The sequence below is a fragment of the Callorhinus ursinus genome, unplaced genomic scaffold (assembly GCF_003265705.2).
Source record: "Callorhinus ursinus isolate GAN/ISIS: 27379988/994484 unplaced genomic scaffold, GSC_fseal_2.0 scaffold38, whole genome shotgun sequence".
Classification (NCBI taxonomy): Eukaryota; Metazoa; Chordata; class Mammalia; order Carnivora; family Otariidae; genus Callorhinus; species Callorhinus ursinus.
The window spans coordinates 10,925,273-10,942,370 of NW_027397100.1; the positions used below are offsets into that span (position 1 = coordinate 10,925,273).

The 17,098-nt window shown below is 59.4% G+C and overlaps 2 protein-coding genes across 4 annotated transcripts in view; one reads left to right on the forward strand and one right to left on the reverse strand.

The window, feature by feature from the left end:
* The window catches only part of TRPC4AP (transient receptor potential cation channel subfamily C member 4 associated protein), a 77,959-nt gene extending 66,380 nt beyond the window's left edge, over positions 1-11,579 (forward strand). For all 3 annotated transcript variants that reach the window (XM_073880517.1, XM_025875792.2, XM_025875793.2), the window contains exons 11-19: positions 1,782-1,840; positions 3,988-4,089; positions 5,399-5,482; positions 6,532-6,622; positions 7,656-7,796; positions 8,571-8,679; positions 9,249-9,361; positions 10,306-10,512; positions 10,659-11,579. In XM_073880517.1, the coding sequence (XP_073736618.1) occupies positions 1,782-1,840; positions 3,988-4,089; positions 5,399-5,482; positions 6,532-6,622; positions 7,656-7,796; positions 8,571-8,679; positions 9,249-9,361; positions 10,306-10,512; positions 10,659-10,796 (1,044 nt within the window). In that variant the 3' untranslated portion in view covers positions 10,797-11,579. The remainder of the gene's footprint in view (positions 1-1,781; positions 1,841-3,987; positions 4,090-5,398; positions 5,483-6,531; positions 6,623-7,655; positions 7,797-8,570; positions 8,680-9,248; positions 9,362-10,305; positions 10,513-10,658) is intronic.
* The window catches only part of MYH7B (myosin heavy chain 7B), a 40,429-nt gene continuing 34,881 nt past the window's right edge, over positions 11,551-17,098 (reverse strand). Inside the window, 15 exon segments of the mRNA XM_073880515.1 lie at positions 11,551-11,790; positions 11,879-12,016; positions 12,453-12,548; positions 12,632-12,736; positions 12,828-12,998; positions 13,094-13,219; positions 13,321-13,717; positions 14,221-14,336; positions 14,450-14,574; positions 14,727-15,076; positions 15,206-15,402; positions 15,494-15,612; positions 15,708-15,834; positions 16,442-16,831; positions 16,914-17,098. The exon segment at positions 16,914-17,098 is cut by the window's right edge and continues 33 nt beyond it. Coding sequence (XP_073736616.1) covers positions 11,779-11,790; positions 11,879-12,016; positions 12,453-12,548; positions 12,632-12,736; positions 12,828-12,998; positions 13,094-13,219; positions 13,321-13,717; positions 14,221-14,336; positions 14,450-14,574; positions 14,727-15,076; positions 15,206-15,402; positions 15,494-15,612; positions 15,708-15,834; positions 16,442-16,831; positions 16,914-17,098 — 2,654 coding nt within the window. The 3' untranslated portion in view covers positions 11,551-11,778.

Consider the following 17,098-nt stretch of genomic DNA (forward strand, 5'->3'; position numbering starts at 1 on the left):
AGAGAGCACGAGCAGAAGGGAAGGGCAGAGGCAGAGGGGGAAGCAGATTCCCTGCTGAGCAGGGAGCCCAATGTGGGACTTGATCCCAGGGCCCTGGGATCATGACCTGAGCTGAAGGCAGACACTTAAGCGACTGAGCCGCCCAGACACCTATATATATATGTATTTGTATTTATAATTTATTCATAAAGTCTGTATAATCCCATAAGCGGAAGCTGTCTTGGAGAAGGGTCTGGCCCCGCCCCTCCGGCAATACGGAAATCCCTTCGAAGGCCCTCTGGCCAGCTTTGCCTTGCTCACCTCCGGACTGGGGCGCTCACTGTCCTCCAGGCAGGGCCTGCCACTCCATGACCTAGTAGCAAGTTTTCCCTCGTTCTGTACTCTCCCCGCATTGTATCGTCCATCTACCGATGGTAGTTTTGCCTTCTGAAACCATGCACCACCAATGGTCTGCAGCCAAAAAGGGCTTTGGGATGCCTTCTCTTTTAGGGTCAAGGGCTCACCTCTGCCTGGCCTCTCTTATGGTGCACTGGAGAGAGCATTGAACTGGGAGTCAGGAGGCCTGTGTGCCACTCAGCTTGTTAGGAGAGCTTGAATAAGTCACTGAATCTCTGAGCCTGTTTCTTGCCGAAGGAAGGTCCCACTCCCTTGCCTGCTGTCCTCATGGGCCATGTGGAGGCCTGGTCACCACCACGAAGGGGCCAGGGACTTGAAAGTGCCACACAGCTGTCAGTGCCATAGGTCCTCCCTGGTCCCTGTGCCATGCTCTGGGGACTTTCCTCCGTGCCTTATCTTTCAGCATTCTGTTTTCCTCTTTAGCCTTGTTAGATTTTGCTTCTCAGCCCATCCGAGTTTTTAATTTCAAGTGAATATATTCTGCATTTTGAGACATCTGGCTCTTTGTCAAAAACGACTTGGTGTTTACTCGTTATGTTAATGTTCTGTTGTATTCTGTCTCTTTCATTACTTGTAACATACTTTTTTTATGGTCTTGGATTGCTCCTGGAGTGCTAATACTTGTATTTGAGTCTTCAGACTCATCTAGGGGTAGATAGTTGCCTCATGTTCTGTAATGTAGCCTGGGCCCGGGAAGCATTTCTTTAGAGCACTTGGCTTTTATCTGCTGCGTATGTTATGGGTAAGTGTCCCAGGGCAGATTTTCATGTTGAGTGCCTTGGCCCTGGAGGTGTGAGCCCAGAAGCCTTCTCCTGGGGGCTCCCCTCCACCAGCAGCAGCACCCCGACAGAAATGGGCATCCTTGCTAGCTCCCTGGGCTGGTAAGTGGGGGTTTCCTACCCCTTCTTCCACAGAGTGTGTATGATGCCCGGGCTTTACGTGGGTCCAGGTTTCTGTCTAGTCCCTGCAGGGCATTAAAACCCAAGCCCTGGGTGAGTAAGTGTCATTTCCATTTCTCCATCGTCCCCAGCTGCCAACCATCTGCTCTTGCACTTCCCACTCTGAGCCCAGCCCTTCATTTCTGATTCCTGTGGATTTTTCTTTGTTAGGAACTTAGCCTCACATTTTAAAGAATTTTAAAGTTATTTTTTATCCAAAGTGTTGGAGGGGGTGGGGATTAGCAGGAAGGGTCCACATTAGCTTAATCTGCTGTTGGCCAGTTGTGGAGGTCAACAGAGGGTTTCTGGCTAAAGAAAAGTCCTCGTTGTGCACGAGGACAGAGGCTCAGAGGAGCCAAGTGACACACCCAGGCTTTGGGCAGAGTGTTCTGTTTTCATTGGGAACATTGTGAGGATGGTTTTGACAAGGATGCACGTGTGTTTCAGGACATCACTCTGAAGATACAGTTCTTGCGGCTTCTCCAGAGTTTCAGCGACCACCACGAGTAAGTATGAGCCGTCCCCAGAAGGAGAGTTGTTGTGGCAGCTTCGCTCGTCTCTCTGTGCCGTTGGCCTCAGCTCGGGAGGGCCCGGGGGCTGTGGGAGCTGCTGCCACCTCACCTAGCACGGGCGCTGCTGGGCGCTGCTTCTTGCACAGCCCTTCCTCTGTGCCAGGCCTGGTGCCGAGCTTGCCCCGGGCCCTCACGGCCAGCCTAGGAAATGAGTACGGATGTTGCTGGCCCCTTGTTACCCTTGGAGTTGATACATCTCTCAGCTCTCTGCCTCTGAACGAGGAGCGGACAGCTTGGCTCTTCACAGGGACCTCAGGTGGGCAGAGTGGGCTGAGTATTTGCTGACTGAACACGTGGACTATTCTTCACCTGCACAAGGAGATGTACCCTCTCCCATTTTTTTGAAACACATTCTCCCCTCTCATCTTTTATTTTTCAACCTTAATGGAGAATATACAAGAGACTGGTTCTCTGCTATAGGAAAAACTCCCGGGGAGGGATGAATATCAGCTGACCCTTGACCTTGGCACTGGGGACAGTGTGGTGGGGACTTTGGTGAGCTGGAATGCACAGGCAGTTACTGCTCAGCTCTGGCCAACTGTTGGTATAGAGGAAACTGAGCCCACTGTTGCATAGCTTCTGAGTTTTTCCCCCAAGGGAAGCTAGGAATTAAGATTTATGTGAAACGTCCTGATTTTAAACGTTGGCTTAAATTCCTTTGAAACGTTGTGTAAGTTACCAGAATGTGCCTGAGGACAGATGGGGTCGGGGGCCTCCACTTTGCTACTTTCGTCTGGATCATGTCGACCATCCTCTTTCAGAGGTTCTCTGCCTGAAAGACTTAAGCTCCAGGAAGTACGTGAACCCTCTGAAAAATGGCACCAATATGTTCTGATTGTGTACTTTTTTCCTGAGGAATTGGGTCCCTAAATTTTTTTTTTTTTAAGATTTTATTTATTTATTTGACAGAGAGAGACACATAGCAAGAGAGGGAACGCAAGCAGGGGGAGCGGGAGAGGGAGAAGCAGGCTTCTGCTGAGCAGGGAGCCCGATGCGGGGCTCGATCCCAGGACCCTGGGATCACGACCCGAGCCGAAGGCAGATGCTTAATGACTGAGCCACCCAGGCGCCCCAGGTCCCTAAATTTCATCAGACTCTTAAATCTGAGCACTTGTATGCGCTAGGCTCTGGGGAGACAGTGATGAGTGAAAACAGCCATGCCCCGCCCCTCCTGGAAGGGAGAGGGACATAAATCAGAGAATTACACCGTTGAATGTACAGTGGCAGATGGAGATGGTATTCTGGTGGAGGGAGCATGGTTCTGTGAGAGAACATTTGACAGGGGTCGTGACCTGGCCAGAGGGTGGTCAGGAGCTCTTCTCTGCAGAAGTAACCTGTCAGCTGAGACCCGAAGGGTTGGCAGTGATAAGTTGGGTGAGAAGGAAGAGTGAGAGGCTGACTGTCGGAGAAGAATCCGCTGCAGGAGGGAGCGCCGTGTGTTCAGGGAGGCCGGTGTGGCGGGCGATGTGAATGAAGGGGCCTTGGCTCAGAGCGAGGCTGCAAAGGTGGTTGGTGGCCCAGCCACAGGGCCTTGTGGGTCATGTTGATGGGCTTGGATTTTACATATTTGAACGCTTGTGAAACTGTGGGGGTGTTTTTGACAGGAGAGTGATGTGATCAGAGTCCCGTTTTCCAAAGACCTCTCTGGGTGCTGTGTTGAATCAGTTCCTGGGAGAGACCATTTAGGAAGCTGACTTGGGTCAGCTTGCCAGGCTGAAGGGTGAAGGGCGCAGGAGGGGGTGTCACAGCCCACTCGGGCCCCCTGGTGAGAATGCTGGAATAGGGCCAGGTTTGAGAAGCAAAATGGAGAGCTTGATTGGACATCACTGAGTTGGAAGTGCCTTTGAGAAGTCAAATAGAAATGTTCAGTGGCAAACAGAAGGCCTGGAGATGTTGAGGGAAGGGGCCTTGTTAGTGGATGTGGCAGGTGGACAGGTAGGCTTGGCCTGAGCCCTCTGCCGCCTCGGGCAGGTGGTGTCAGGGGACGGCACTTGGGGGATTCTCCGATTCTCACCACAGGAAATGGGAAGGCCCACTAGCCCAGTGCCTGTCCTTTAGCCCCTTCACCCCATTTGTTTCAGGAACAAGTACCTGCTGCTCAATAACCAGGAGCTGAACGAACTCAGTGCCATCTCTCTCAAAGCCAACATCCCTGAGGTGGAAGCTGTCCTCAACACTGACAGGTGGGTGGCGTCAGCTCGGGCCCACAGCCGACCCTGGCTGCGTGCGTGCCCGCAGGTGTGCTGCTGGTCCTTTCTCACTGATGGGGAGCTTCAGTGTCCTGAGGGCTCCTGTGCGTCAGGCACTGTCCTCACATCACCTGCATTACCTCTCTGGGGCCCCGTAGCAGCCCTAGGAGGGAAATGCTGTCATCCCCTCCACTTTACAGAGCAGGGAGCAGGGACTTGGAGAGGTCACTTGCCAAAGGTCACATATGCTCTGCCCGCTCCTGTGTCACTCACCTCTGCTGACATGCTTCTTTCTTGCCTTTTGCCAACTCCCATTAGGTGGGTTATGCTTGTGTCACCTGAGCAGTAGGGAGGTCACAGGCTCCTGGGGGTCCGGGCAGGGAGGACTGTATCCAGCACCAGGAGTCATAATTCTCAGCCTCTCTCTTTTTTTTTTTTTCCAAAGATTATTTATTTATTTGACAGACAGCGAGAGAGGGAACACAAGCAGGGGGAGTGGGAGAGGGAGAAGCAGGCTTCCCGTGGAGCAGGGAGCCCAATGCGGGGCTCGATCCCAGGACCCTGGGATCATGACCTGAGCTGAAGGCAGATGCCTAATGACTAAGCCATCCAGGCACCCCCCCCCTTTTTTTTTAAAGCAGGAGAAATCTGTTCAAATGAAACCATGCATAGTTCATAATATCTGTAGGGGATAAAAGTAGAGTTGTTCTATCTGAAGAAGGAACTTAAGGGCCTAGAACCCCTGCTTGCTTAGCCCTCTGTCCCCCGTGATGCAGCCCGAGTCATTTCCTCATCTCATGTCTTTGCTTCCTAGACCAGGAAGCTGAGGCCCAGAGGCACGGGGACTTGGCCAAAGCCAGCTGGAGCCGAACGTGGGGCCCAGGGTACTCCCTGTCTCACCCTACTGGCACAGACTTTGCCCCATCTGGTAGACTCTGTCGTGGCATTTCAGACTCACTTTGGTGTAAACAGCCCTCCCTCCAGCAGTTCTGAGCACGGACTCTGGGTTTTTCTGGCCTCTGATCACTTGCTAGTGGGCCTGGAAAGGGAAAGCTGGCCTGAGAGGTGGTGTGAATTCACTTGGCTCTTCAGTTCTAAATCTGCAGGAGTCCTTGGGGTGCTCTGGGCCCAGGCAGAGCAGGGGAACGTCCTCCGGCTTGGAAATGTCCCCAGGTGTTTTCACCCACCTAAAGTAGCAGAGAGACCCAGCCCCAGGGCCCCAGGACAACAGTAGTCCTTTGGCCAAGTGGGACTGGGCTCTGTCAGCCTCAGGTCTGCCACCATTGTCCCTGTTTTGTTCCAGGAGTTTGGTGTGTGATGGGAAGAGGGGCTTATTAACTCGTCTGCTGCAGGTCATGAAGAAGGAGCCAGCCGAGTCCTCTTTCAGGTAGGTCTGGGGACAGGCACCTGCCACTCCTGAAGGGCCCAGAAACCTAGTGTTTCCCAGGTGGTTAGAAATACCTCATTTAGTTACCAGCTTCCACCCTGGACATCTTACTACTGTGGGGGGAGTGGGGGTCTGACTCAGCCGGAATGTGTGAGCTGCTGCTGCATACCAGCAGCATATTTCAAACTGACCAAGCATTCACCAAGCGCCTACTCTGTGCTGGCATTGGACAGGTGGTAGGGAAATAGGAGCTATGGCCCTTGCCCACAGGAGATCCCTGGGTTGTGGGAAACAAGCATGAAAAGAAACCTGTTCGAATGCAGTGTGAAAAGGAGCAGAGCCAGGACCTGCCCCGGGAGCTGAGGGAGCAAAGGAAAGCCCCTTCCCCAGCTGGGGGCTGGTGGGGTGGGCAGGGACAGGGAGTGCTTCTCAGAGCTCCTCCTGCTCGCTGGAGATGAGTCGTGAAGGCTGTAGACAGAAGAGCGGCTAAGGGGAGGCATTCTCTCACGGCTGGGGTGTGATGCGTCAGTAGGCTCCGCGCCCTCATATGCCCACCGTCAACTCAGCCCCACCTGTCCAGACTTCCCCTCATTGATCCCAGCTCTGCCCCCTGGGGCCCACGTCTTCTCTAGGACAGCCCATCAGAAGTGAGCTCAGTGGGCCAACCGCACATGTCCGTCTGGTTCCCTCTTGCATTCCCGGCCCCACTTCCATTGTCCCCCTGTTCTTCTGAAAGGTCAAAGCCTAGAGTGCATTTTCATATGTGACCTACCGTAACCAGCCCTTGGAGTCCCCTACTCTGAGACACAGCTTCTTCCAGACAGAACCAGATAGAGGGCTATTCCCCCACTGAACTGTCCACTCCGTAAGGACTTATCCTTGCTGTGTCCCCAATGCCTAGTATGAGGTCTGATGCCTAGCCAGATGTGCAATAAATGTTGAAAAAATCAAAAGGCAGCAAACATCTCCCAGCCCCTTGGTGAATGGAATATGGGACAGAAGAGGGCAGCCTTAGCCACCTGGGCCAGGGGTCAACATTTGGGTCGCAGGTTTTGGCAAGCCCGGGCTGTGGAGAGTTTCCTCCGAGGGACCACCTCCTATGCAGACCAGATGTTCCTGCTGAAGCGAGGCCTTCTGGAGGTAATGGCCTGGAGGAGCCAGGGTGTTGGGCGTCCCGTTCCCCCCGCAGTCCCATGCATTTGCTCTCCTTCCTGAGCCCTAGACAGCTGGTCAGAAGCAGACCACATCTCTTTATTTTAAAACGCCAGTGCAGGTTGCCCTAGGATCTCCCCTGAGTTTCCAACTGTGGGTTCCTATAGGTGCTTAACGGATGCTTGAGGGAGCTGGGGGTGCCCATGGGAGAGTGGGAGAGTCTGAAGTTACCCAGTTAAGGCCTTTTGACCCTGAGGATATTTTGCTGTTGACCAAAAGTTAATTTCCCTTTATTGTAAAATGGCCTTCAGAAAAAGCAAAATTTACAAAAGGCAGGGAGCAAACTGGCCAAAGATAGAATTGCTTTTAAAAAAATAAAAAATGGATACAAACAAGAAACTGACCCATGAACTGTAAAATCCCTAAGAAATTGATCCAAATTAGCATAACTTCAGGAAAATGAAAATGAAAAATGGAAACAGTTGAACTATCTTAGAAAACTTTAAGTTAAATTGGTTTTATGTTCCTGATAAAAATTCACTTGATTTTAGTATAAACTTTTTTATTCATAAATAATGAAGACAAACCATGGGGTCAAAATGTGTCCCGAGCCCTTAAACCCTGTGCTTCATTTACTTGAATGGCCTCAGTGCTCAGGCAGGGGCCCATGTTACTTCCAGAAACAGCTCCCCTCGCCTGCAAGCTGGGGAGCCCTGGACAAGCAGGAGAGCTCATGGCTGCCTACCCCAACCTGCTGGTGAGGTGCATCAGGCCCGGCCCTGCCCTCGGAGCTCCCGGCATCCCCAGATGAGAATCTAGACAGGGGAACAGGTTCCATCAGCTGATGTGGATGCTTACTCGAAGCAGGCGTCATGTGGTTGGGGCTCCGTGCCCGGCCCGGGTGGGAGGCAGGCAGCGGGCAGCTTGGCTGAGCATAGCCTGGGGGCGGCAGCCACATCTGCCTGTTGGCCCTGGGGCTCAGCCACTTTCCTGCCTTTATCCTGTTCTCTCCCACCCCCAGCACATCCTGTACTGCATTGTGGACAGCGAGTGCAAGTCAAGGGATGTGCTCCAGAGTTACTTTGACCTTCTGGGGGAGTTAATGAAGTTCAACGTTGATGCATTCAAGAGATTCAACAAATACATCAACACTGATGCAAAGGTAAGACTAACTTGGGCTCTGTGGGGTTTGCCGCGTTGTTCAGAAGTTATCTTGGAGGGGCGCCTGGGTGGCTCAGTCGGTTAAGCATCTGCCTTCAGCTCGGGTCATGAGATCAAGCCCCGCTTTGGGCTCCCTGCTCAGTGGGGAGCCTGCTTCTCCCTCTGCCCCTCCCCCCTGCCCTGGTTGTGCCTGCTCGTGCTCTCTTGAATGAATAAAATCTTTAAAAAAGATGATGATGAAGTTATCTTAGAGCCCTGGCCCTCGCTAGTCTTCGGGTGCTGGTTTTAAATTGGAGAATACTGGGGAGTCAGTGGGCAGCCTTCAGCGAGCGGTCCACCCCTGCTCTGTGCCAGGGCTGCGCTAGACCCTGGCTGTGCGGGGGTGATCGGCGCAGCTGCTGTGGGCCCGTGGGACAGTGGGAGCAGGTGGGCTGTGACGTGGCCCTGATGTGGGGCGGTGGGTGCCAGGCCGAGCCCCAGAAGGGCAGGACTGGGCCTGGTGTGTTAGCCTCATGGGCTGTTTGACAGAAACACAGCTCAGGCTAGTTGAAGTGAAAATGAGAGGAATCCAGCACCCATCAGTGCAAAAACCACTGGGCTTAGTGCCCGATGTGGCTTGAGCTCCTGCTGAGGGGCAGCTCACCCAGCTCATCCAGGCCTTGGTCTGACCAGAAGCGCTGGGCCTGGGTAAATGGGTGCCCCTGTCAGCGAGCAGGCCGTGGCCGTGTGCTGTGGGAGCCTGCCACCGCCCGCCTGAGCTCGGGCCCCACTCCAGTTCCAGGTGTTCCTGAAGCAGATCAACAGCTCTCTGGTGGACTCCAACATGCTGGTGCGCTGCGTCACTCTGTCGCTGGACCGATTTGAAAACCAGGTGGACATGAAAGGTAAGAAAAAGCCGTACTGGCCAGGCGAGTTGGCCCAGTGCGGCCGCGCTGGTGTCACACACCCAGCATCTCGCAAGGAGACAAACGTGGCTAGACGCAGCCGCCGCAAATGCCCACGTGGCTGGGGTCAAGGTTGTGGCTCTCCGGGAGATTTTCTTGGCTGCTTTGACTTTTCGGTCATCTGTGCTTCCTTTCATATGACCCACATTTTAATAAAAGTGAAGACACTTGCTTGTTGCAAGCAAAATGCACAAACCAAGCTGCCCCCCCACCCACCCCTGCTGGAATTGCCTGCGGCGAGAGGGGTGCAGGTGGTGAGCCGAGGGGAGAGGGCACCGCGGGGAGAGGTGGCCCCTGCACCCAGTGAGGGAAGAGGGGGTTCCTGGGAGGCCGCACAGCTGGAGATGCACGTGTTCCCGCCACAGCTGCTGCCCCTGTGGCCCCCGTGGCCGCTTCCGTGGTCGGGCTCCCAGCTCCGGAGCTGGATCCCCAGGGCGGGCCTGGCTGGAGGCCCGAGCCCCAGAGCGGCTTCCGAGCCCGCTGTCACACCTCCGCTCTGCTGTCCCCAGTGGCCGAGGTCCTGTCCGAGTGCCGCCTGCTGGCCTACATATCCCAGGTGCCCACGCAGATGTCCTTCCTCTTCCGCCTCATCAACATCATCCACGTGCAGACACTGACCCAGGTGAGATGCCCTGTGGACCCGTGCCGTGGAAGGGGGTGGGGGGTGGCAGCCAGCTTCCCTCATCCTGGAGCCCAATGGGTGATCTGTCCCACCTTCCCCTGGAAGTGCATCTTGATCCATCCGTTGGTTCATAGGAAACCCTGCCGGCTATTCTGAGGACGTTTTCCCGTGCGGGGGGAAAAAGTTGTTTACGGACGGGGCCTGAGGGGGTAGCAAGTCTCCGAGGTCACGGTTGGGTCGGGATTGGCACTGAGCTCTTGACTCCCGGTCCAGTGCTCTTGGCGACCCTCCTGCTGTGCAGGCTTTGGGCTTGGACTTGATGTTGCCTCCCACCCCCTCCCTGACTGACTGCGGCTGTCCCTTCCGAGTGTCCTTTTCTAGAAGGGGGGGTGATGCTGTACTCCTCAGAGGTGGTTCTCTGTTCCTTCAGCTAACACACGCTTACCAAGGCAGGGCGCTGGGCTGGGGCTGCACAGTGAAGCAAACAGGCCGGAACCCTTCCTCTTGGGCGGGCCCAGCCTAGTGCCGAGTGGGAGCTAGGAAGTGAGGCAGCCGCACCTAATGCACGCAGCGCCCCTACCCGGGGATTGAAGCTCCGGGAACCAGAGCTCCCCGGAAGAAGCGATGCCCGAGCTGGCCCTGGAGGAGGAGCGGATCCTAACTGGACCAACGACGAGGGTCCCACCAGGGTGGGGATGGGTGGTGGGTGGAGGAGGGAGAGGAAGGTGCTCAGCGCGGTCCGCTGGCAGCTCTGGCGGCCTTCCTTCGCCCGCCCTCTCAGGTCCGTGCAGGGGCCGCTCGGTGCTTGGCCTGGGGACTCTGCCGGGGCCCCCGCAGGGTCTGGGCGTGGGACACCCTGCTTCCTGCCCTGTGGCAGCCCAGGTCCACCAGGGCCCCTGGGGCTCCCTGCCCGCCCCTGACCTGCGTGGCCTGGCGCCCCGCAGGAGAATGTCAGCTGCCTCAACACCAGCCTGGTGATCCTGATGCTGGCCCGGCGGAAAGAGCGGCTGCCGCTGTACCTGCGGCTGCTGCAGCGGATGGAACACAGCAAGAAGTACCCCGGCTTCCTGCTCAACAACTTCCACAACCTGCTGCGCTTCTGGCAGCAGCATTACCTGCACAAGGACAAGGACAGCACCTGCCTGGAGAACGTGAGCGCCCCCCCCCCCCAGCCCCAGTGGGTGGGCCGTGCGGTGGGCGGCTCTTTGTCCCCTTACCAAGGCCCTCCCCACGGGGTGCCGGGTTCGACCTGGGTCCTCCAGGCGCCCCTCCCCCCAGCCCCTCTCTCTTTGCCCAGAGCTCCTGCATCAGCTTCTCATACTGGAAGGAGACCGTGTCCATCCTGTTGAACCCTGACCGCCAGTCGCCCTCTGCCCTTGTCAGCTACATTGAGGAGCCCTACATGGACATAGACAGGGACTTCACCGAGGAGTGACCTTGGGCCAGGCCTCGGGAGGCTGCTGGGCCAGGGCCAGTGCGGGTGAGCGTGGGTACGTGTGCCACACGCTGTGCCCTGTCCGCACCCCCCCCCACCCTGCCTCCCCGCTACTCTGCCTGCCCCAGGTCTTCAGGTACAGGCTTGGTGGGAAGGAGCATCTAGAAGCCCTTGGCCCTTGGGTCTGAGGGCCCCAGGTCATTGGGGGAACCTCGGTTCCCTCAAGATCCCCATGATAAGGACAGGGACACTATGCCCACCCTTCAGAACCCTGGGGCCCTGGCCCACCCAGAGGTAAAGGAACTTTTAAAAATAGCTCGCTCTGAGCTCTTGCCCAGTCTCTTGGCTGTTAAGTCCTGGGGTGGGGAGGGAGATACGGGCACCCTCCTTCAATCTGTGAGCCAAGCTTGCTCCGGCCTTTGGACCCAGGCAAAGGCTTCTGAGCCCCCCTGGGCAGGGGTGGGAGCTACCAGAAGATGCTGCCTTCCCCCCACACCTGCCCATCTGTCCCTCCCTCCCTTGTTTTCCTTTAGCTCCTCTGGTTTTGTTTGCTCACTGGCCGCTGTGTTCATCCCAGGGGGTTCCCCTGGAAGTGGGGGCCTTTTTCTTCCATCCCTTGGGGCACAGGGTGGCTGTGCCCTGCCCCGGGGCAGCATCTCCTGCCTGAGCCCGCACACACGGGAGCCTGGCTAGGAGCACACCCTCGGCCCCTCCTTGTGTTGCCAATTTATTAACAACAAATAAACCGGTTAAATGGAGACTATTAAAGAACTTTATTTTAAATGACTGATGTGGACCTGACTTTTGTCCAGGGACCATGTGTTCCTTTCTTCTGAACCTCAGAGGAGGAGAAGGCAGCCAGCTAGAGATGCAGATGCGGCATTTACTCAGGGTCCAGCAGGGCTTGGGGTGGACTGGGATGCAGAGGCGGCAGGAGAGGACACAGGGCCGGCAGCGTCTTCAGATCCCAGGAACTCCGGCGTCACTCCTTGTGCTAAGGGGACAGGAGTGGCTGAGTGAGCGCCACCACACCCCCCTCCCCCCAGGCAGAGGGCAAGGGGGTGCCCTGTGCAGCCCCTCACCTTGGGCCCCAGGGCATCCCGGGTCCGTGCCCGCAGCTTGTTAGCCTGGGTTTCTGCCATGTCTGCCCGCTCCTCTGCATCATCCAGCTCGTGCTGGGCCTTGCGGTACTTGGCCAGGTTAGTACTGGCCTGCTGTTCCTGGGGGCGGGGTGGGGGGGGCAGGCAGGCCCGGTCACGCTTTGGTAGCTGAGAGGGGATCAGTCTGGTCCCACCCCATCCCCAGAGGGGGCGTCTTCTCCTGGCCCTCAGCTGCTCCCCCCACCCACCACTCCCGGCTCCCCTCCTCCCGCGGTGCCAGGACCTGCGGCAGGAAGGGGGGGTTGGGGAGCACTCCTTCCAGAGGTAAGCGGAAGGGGAGAAGGCACGTGGGGTGACCGAGCTAGGTCCTGTCTAGCCAAAGCTGAGGCGGGGACAGCGGGGTCACTGCCGGCACACAAAGCCAACACCGGGGAGCCCACGGCCGAGGGAGGAGTGAGGCCGGCCGCTGCCGCCCCCAGGGCCAGGGAGCACTGCAACCAGCGCTGGCGGGGTTACCAACTTCCAGGCCCGGCCGCCCAGACCCCCGTGTGCTCACCGCCTCCTCAAACTGGCGTTTGTAGCTCTTGACCTTGCTCTGCAGCTTGTCCACCAGGTCCTGCATGCGAGCCAGGTTCTTCCTGTCCTCCTCGGCCTGGGCAGGCAAAAGCGACTCAGGTCTCGCCCAGACCAGGCCAGCTCCAGGGTCACCCCTAGAGGCGGGACCTGGTCACCCACCTGGTACGCGAGCTCCTTGACCCGGCGCTCGTGTTTCCGCACCCCTTTGAGGGCCTCGGCGTGCTGCTTCTGCTCTGCGTCCAGCTCGGCCTCCAGCTCCCGCACCTGCGAGCAGCCAGGGATGGGCCTGCTGCCCGGAGCCTGCCCTCGGGCTGGCCCACCCTGCCAGGGAAAGGGCTGGAAGGGCCACACGCACCTTGGCCTCCAGCTTCTGCACCTGCTTCTTCCCGCCGCGGAGGGCAGCCTGTTCGGCCTCCTCGAGCCGGGCCTGGAGCTCCCGCACCGTCTGCTCCAGTGTCTTCTTCATCCTTTCCAGGTGTGCGCTCGTGTCCTGCTCCTTCTTCAGCTCCTCGGCCATCATGGCCGCCTGTCGGTGGAGTGGGGCGGGCATGGTCAGGAGGTGAAAGTCCCTTTGAACCCGGCTCCGGGCGCCCCCCCAACACGGCCGCAGCCCAGCCTCACGTCGGTGATGGCCTTTTTGGCCTTCTCCTCGGCTTCCCGCCGCTCCTGGGCAGCCTCCTCCACCTCCCCGCTCAGCTGGGTCAGATCCCCCTCTAGCTTCTTCTTCTGGTTCAGGAGGCCTGTGTTCTGGAGGGGGGAGGGGGGCGGTGGAGGGCGGGGAGCAGAGCCTCAGAGTGGGGGCCGGCTGGCCGGCGCCCTGAGCCTCCCCGGGCCCCTCCCATCCCCACCTGCGAGTGCAGGAGGTTAAGGCGCTCGGTGGCCTCCAGCAGCTCCTGCTCTGCCAGCCGCCGGCTGCGCTCGCCCTGCTCCAGTGCGGCCCGCAGCTCCTCCAGCTCCGCGGCCAGCAGCGTGGCCCGCCGCTCCAGGGCCTGCGCCTGCTCTCGGAGCTCGGCCGCCAGCCGCCGCTCCTCGTCCCGCCCCGCCTGCTCCTCCTTGAGCTGGGCCTGCAGCAGCCGCGTGGCCGCCTGGGCCTCCATGGCCTGGCGGGCGGCATGGCCCAGCTGCAGCTCCAGGTCGTTGAGGTCGCCCTCCATCTTCTTCTTGAGCCGCAGTGCCTCGTTGCGGGCCCTGGTCTCTGCATCCAGGGAGGCCTGCAGGGACTCCACGGCCCGCTGGTGGTTGCGCCTGCGGGAAGCAGGGAGGAGAGGAGGGGTCGCAGCCTCTGAGAAGGGGGCGGACCCAGGCCCTGGACCTGCCCTTAGACGCGCCCGAGGATGGCAGCGGACGTGAACCCTTGGTGCAAATAAATGAATCGTCCCCCGCGCTGGCTTCACGCCCCTTGTGATTGCCTGTTACCCCTCAGAGCATGTTCACGGACAAAAGTGAGGCTCCAGACAGACGTGGGCTGAACCCCGGCTCTACCTGCACTGCGTAGCCCTGAGCAAGTCCTTTAGCCTCTGAAGTTCGCCTCTAGACCCGGGAACCACAGTCCTGACCTCGACGGGGTTCTAGGGGAGGCCAAACCAAGTGTGCACACAGAGGGGCCGGCGCACGCTGCCTGCCTGCCTTGCTCCTGCCCTCAGGTGGCGCGCTGGGAGGGGCGTCAGCCTCTGGCGGAGGAGTGGATCCGGGGGGCGGTGGACAGGGATGACTCTAGCCTCCCCCCTACCCCCACCCCCGCCCCGTACCTCAGGTTAGTGCACTCCTCATCTTTCTCGGCCAGTTTCCGGTCCACCTCAGCCTTGACCTGGGACAGCTCCAGCTGGATCCTCAGAGTCTTGGTCTCCTCCAGCTCCAGGGCTGCCTGGAGCGCAGAGCGGGCAGTATGGGCACCGGGGCCGCGAGCGTGCCATACACGAACGCAGAGGCCAGGGGAGCAGGGCGGTGCCCACCCCGGCCCTGTGGTCGGCCCCTGACCTCGGCCTCCTCCAGCGCGGCTTGGAGCTCGCTCTTCTCCCCTTCCAGAGCCTTTTTGGCTTTCTCCAGTTCCTGGATGCTCTTCCCGCTGAGGCTGACCTGGTCTGTGAGGTCACTGATCTCCTCTGCAGAGGGAACAGGGCACTCAGGGGCCACCCCCATGCCTTCTGCTCCAACCCAGGTCACTTCGTTCACTCCTAATTCCAGAGGGACCCCCACCAGGGCACCCTCCGTGACTCCCAAGGGGCTCCCGACGACCCCAGCGCAGTTCTCTGACCCTGCAGGTTCTTGTTCTCCCGCTTGAGCGTCTCCAGGGCCTCGAGCGCCTCCTCGTGGCTGTGCCGCAGCCGGAAAAGCTCAGTGCCCAGGCTGCGGGCCTCCCTCTGGGCGGCCTCCAGCTCCCGCTGCGTCTCCTCCTCCTGCCGCCGCCGCTCCTCCAGCGCCCGCTCCAAGTGCCGCTGCTTCTTGTCCAGCGCGGCAGCCGCGGAGGTGGCCCGTTCCAGCTCTAGGGTCACGTCCTCTGACTCCGTCTGCAGTCGCAGCTTGGCCTTCTCCAGTGAGGAGCACTTGGCGTGGGCAGCCTCCACTCCCTCCTCTGCTTCCTGCAGCCGCAGGGCCAGCTTCTTTCTAGGCCAAGGGAGCGGGAGCAGACGGCGGGAGGCTGGCACAACAGTCCCCCATCCCCCCCCCCCCCGAGGGCTCAGAGGCTTGGGCACCACCCCTACACGGTGACGGCCCAGGGCGTAAAGCACTCACTTGGCCTCCTCCAGCTCCTCGGTCCTCTGGATGGCATCTGCCTCATACTTGCTCCTCCACTGAGCCACCTCGGCATTGGCCTTCGACAGCAGCCGCTGCAGCTCCGCCTGGGCCTCCGCCTCCTCCTCATGCTGCTCCCGCAAGAGGTCACAGTCGTGCCGCAAAGCCTGTACGGCATGGGCCAGCGCACTCTTGGCCTGCAGGGACCTCAGTGACCTCAGCACGGGGCCGGGCCGGCGGCCCCAGTGCCCACCCTGCCCACTCTGGGGCGGCCAGAGGCCAGCCCACCTTGCTCTCCTCTTCCAGCTGCCTCCGCAGTTCCTCCAGGCTCTGGGTGGCCGAGGCCTTGCCCCGGCTCAGCTGGCTAATGAGAGACTCCTTCTCCTCGAGCAGGCGGCTCAGCTCCCCTGCAGGCCAAGCGGTGAGCCAGCAGGTCAGGCGGGCCCTCGAGGGGCGGCACCAAGGCCCCCGCGGGGTGGCCCAGCCGGGCCCCTGGCCTCACCACTCTCGGTTTGCAGCCGCCCACGCTGAGTGCTCGCATCCGTGAGCTGCCGCTGCAGCTCTTCCACCTTGATTTTGGCCTCGCTCAGCTGATCCTCATAGGTCCGGCACAGCTTCTCTGCACTGGCCTGGGATCCAGGGTCATGAGTCAGAACAAGTTTGTCAATCACAGGGCAGTGTCTGGGGCTGCCGACCAGAGGCCGGGACCCCAGGGTTGGGAACTAGAAGGCTAAGATGTGGGCTCAGGAAGCAAAGGGAAAGCAGAGCCCCAAGTTCAAGGTCAGAGATTCTACTGCTGGACCATGGTCTTAAAAGATGGGAGTCAGAAGTGAGAGGGCCAGGGTGAGGTTAGGGTACTAGAGTCTGAAGTCTGCCCTCCAGACTGGTGGTACAAAGGTCAAGGGTCAAGGTTGGGTGCTGGGGCTCGGGACAGGAACAGTCAGTCAGCACAGAGGTCAAGGACTGAGATGTTAAAATTAGATGCTGGGTCAAAAATGACCTGGAGTCAGGGCACAGAGTTTAGTAGGAGCCAAGGGTTGAGGTCAGGACTGGTGTGGGGTTGGGGCCGGATGACAGGCGAACAGGAACAGGGTCAGGCCTGCTGAGGGTCAGTACTGGCATGCGGGTGGTCAGGGGTCGGCGGGTGGGGTCAGCGCTGGAGTCAGGATCGGTTCAGAGTCAAGATGGGTATGGGGCCCGAGCTCAGTCGGGAGGGGTCAGGAAGGGGGCAGATACCTTGCTGCGGGCCAGAGTCTCCACATTGGCGCCCAGGTCATCCACCTCCATGCGCAGCTCACTCTTCTCCTTCTCCAGCTTCTGCCGCACCCGCTGCAGACTGTCCACCTGCTCGCCCAGCTCGGCCGCACTCTCGGCCTGCTTGCGGCGCAGGGCGGCCACAGTGGCCTCGTGCCGCAGCGCCGCCTCCTCCAGCTCCCGCCGCAGCCGGCCCAGCTCGGCCTCGCGCTTGCGGCACCCCTCGCGCTGCCCCGCCGACGCCCCGCCGGCCTCCTCCAGCCGCTCGCTCAGCTCCTCCAGCTCCCGGGCCGCCTCAGCCCGCTGCTTCTCCACGCGGGCCCGGGCCGCCCGCTCCGCCTCCAGCTCCTCCTCCAGCTCCTCGGCCCGAGCCTGGGGACAGGCAGCCGGCGGGCGGTCACCTCTGTGCGCCGCCGGCCCCGGCCCTTCCCACCCCCCCGGTAGCCCCACACACCTGCAGTTCCTTGATCTTCTTCTGTAACTGCGCCCCGAGGAGCTGCTCGTCCTCCACCCGCAGGTTCAGCTGACTCAACTCCGAGTCCTTCCTGCAGGTCATGCAGGGCGTGAGCCAGGGCAGGGCCGGACTGCCATCAACCAGCCTGGAGTCCTCCCTGCCCTCCAGTCTCCCTGCTCCCCCCC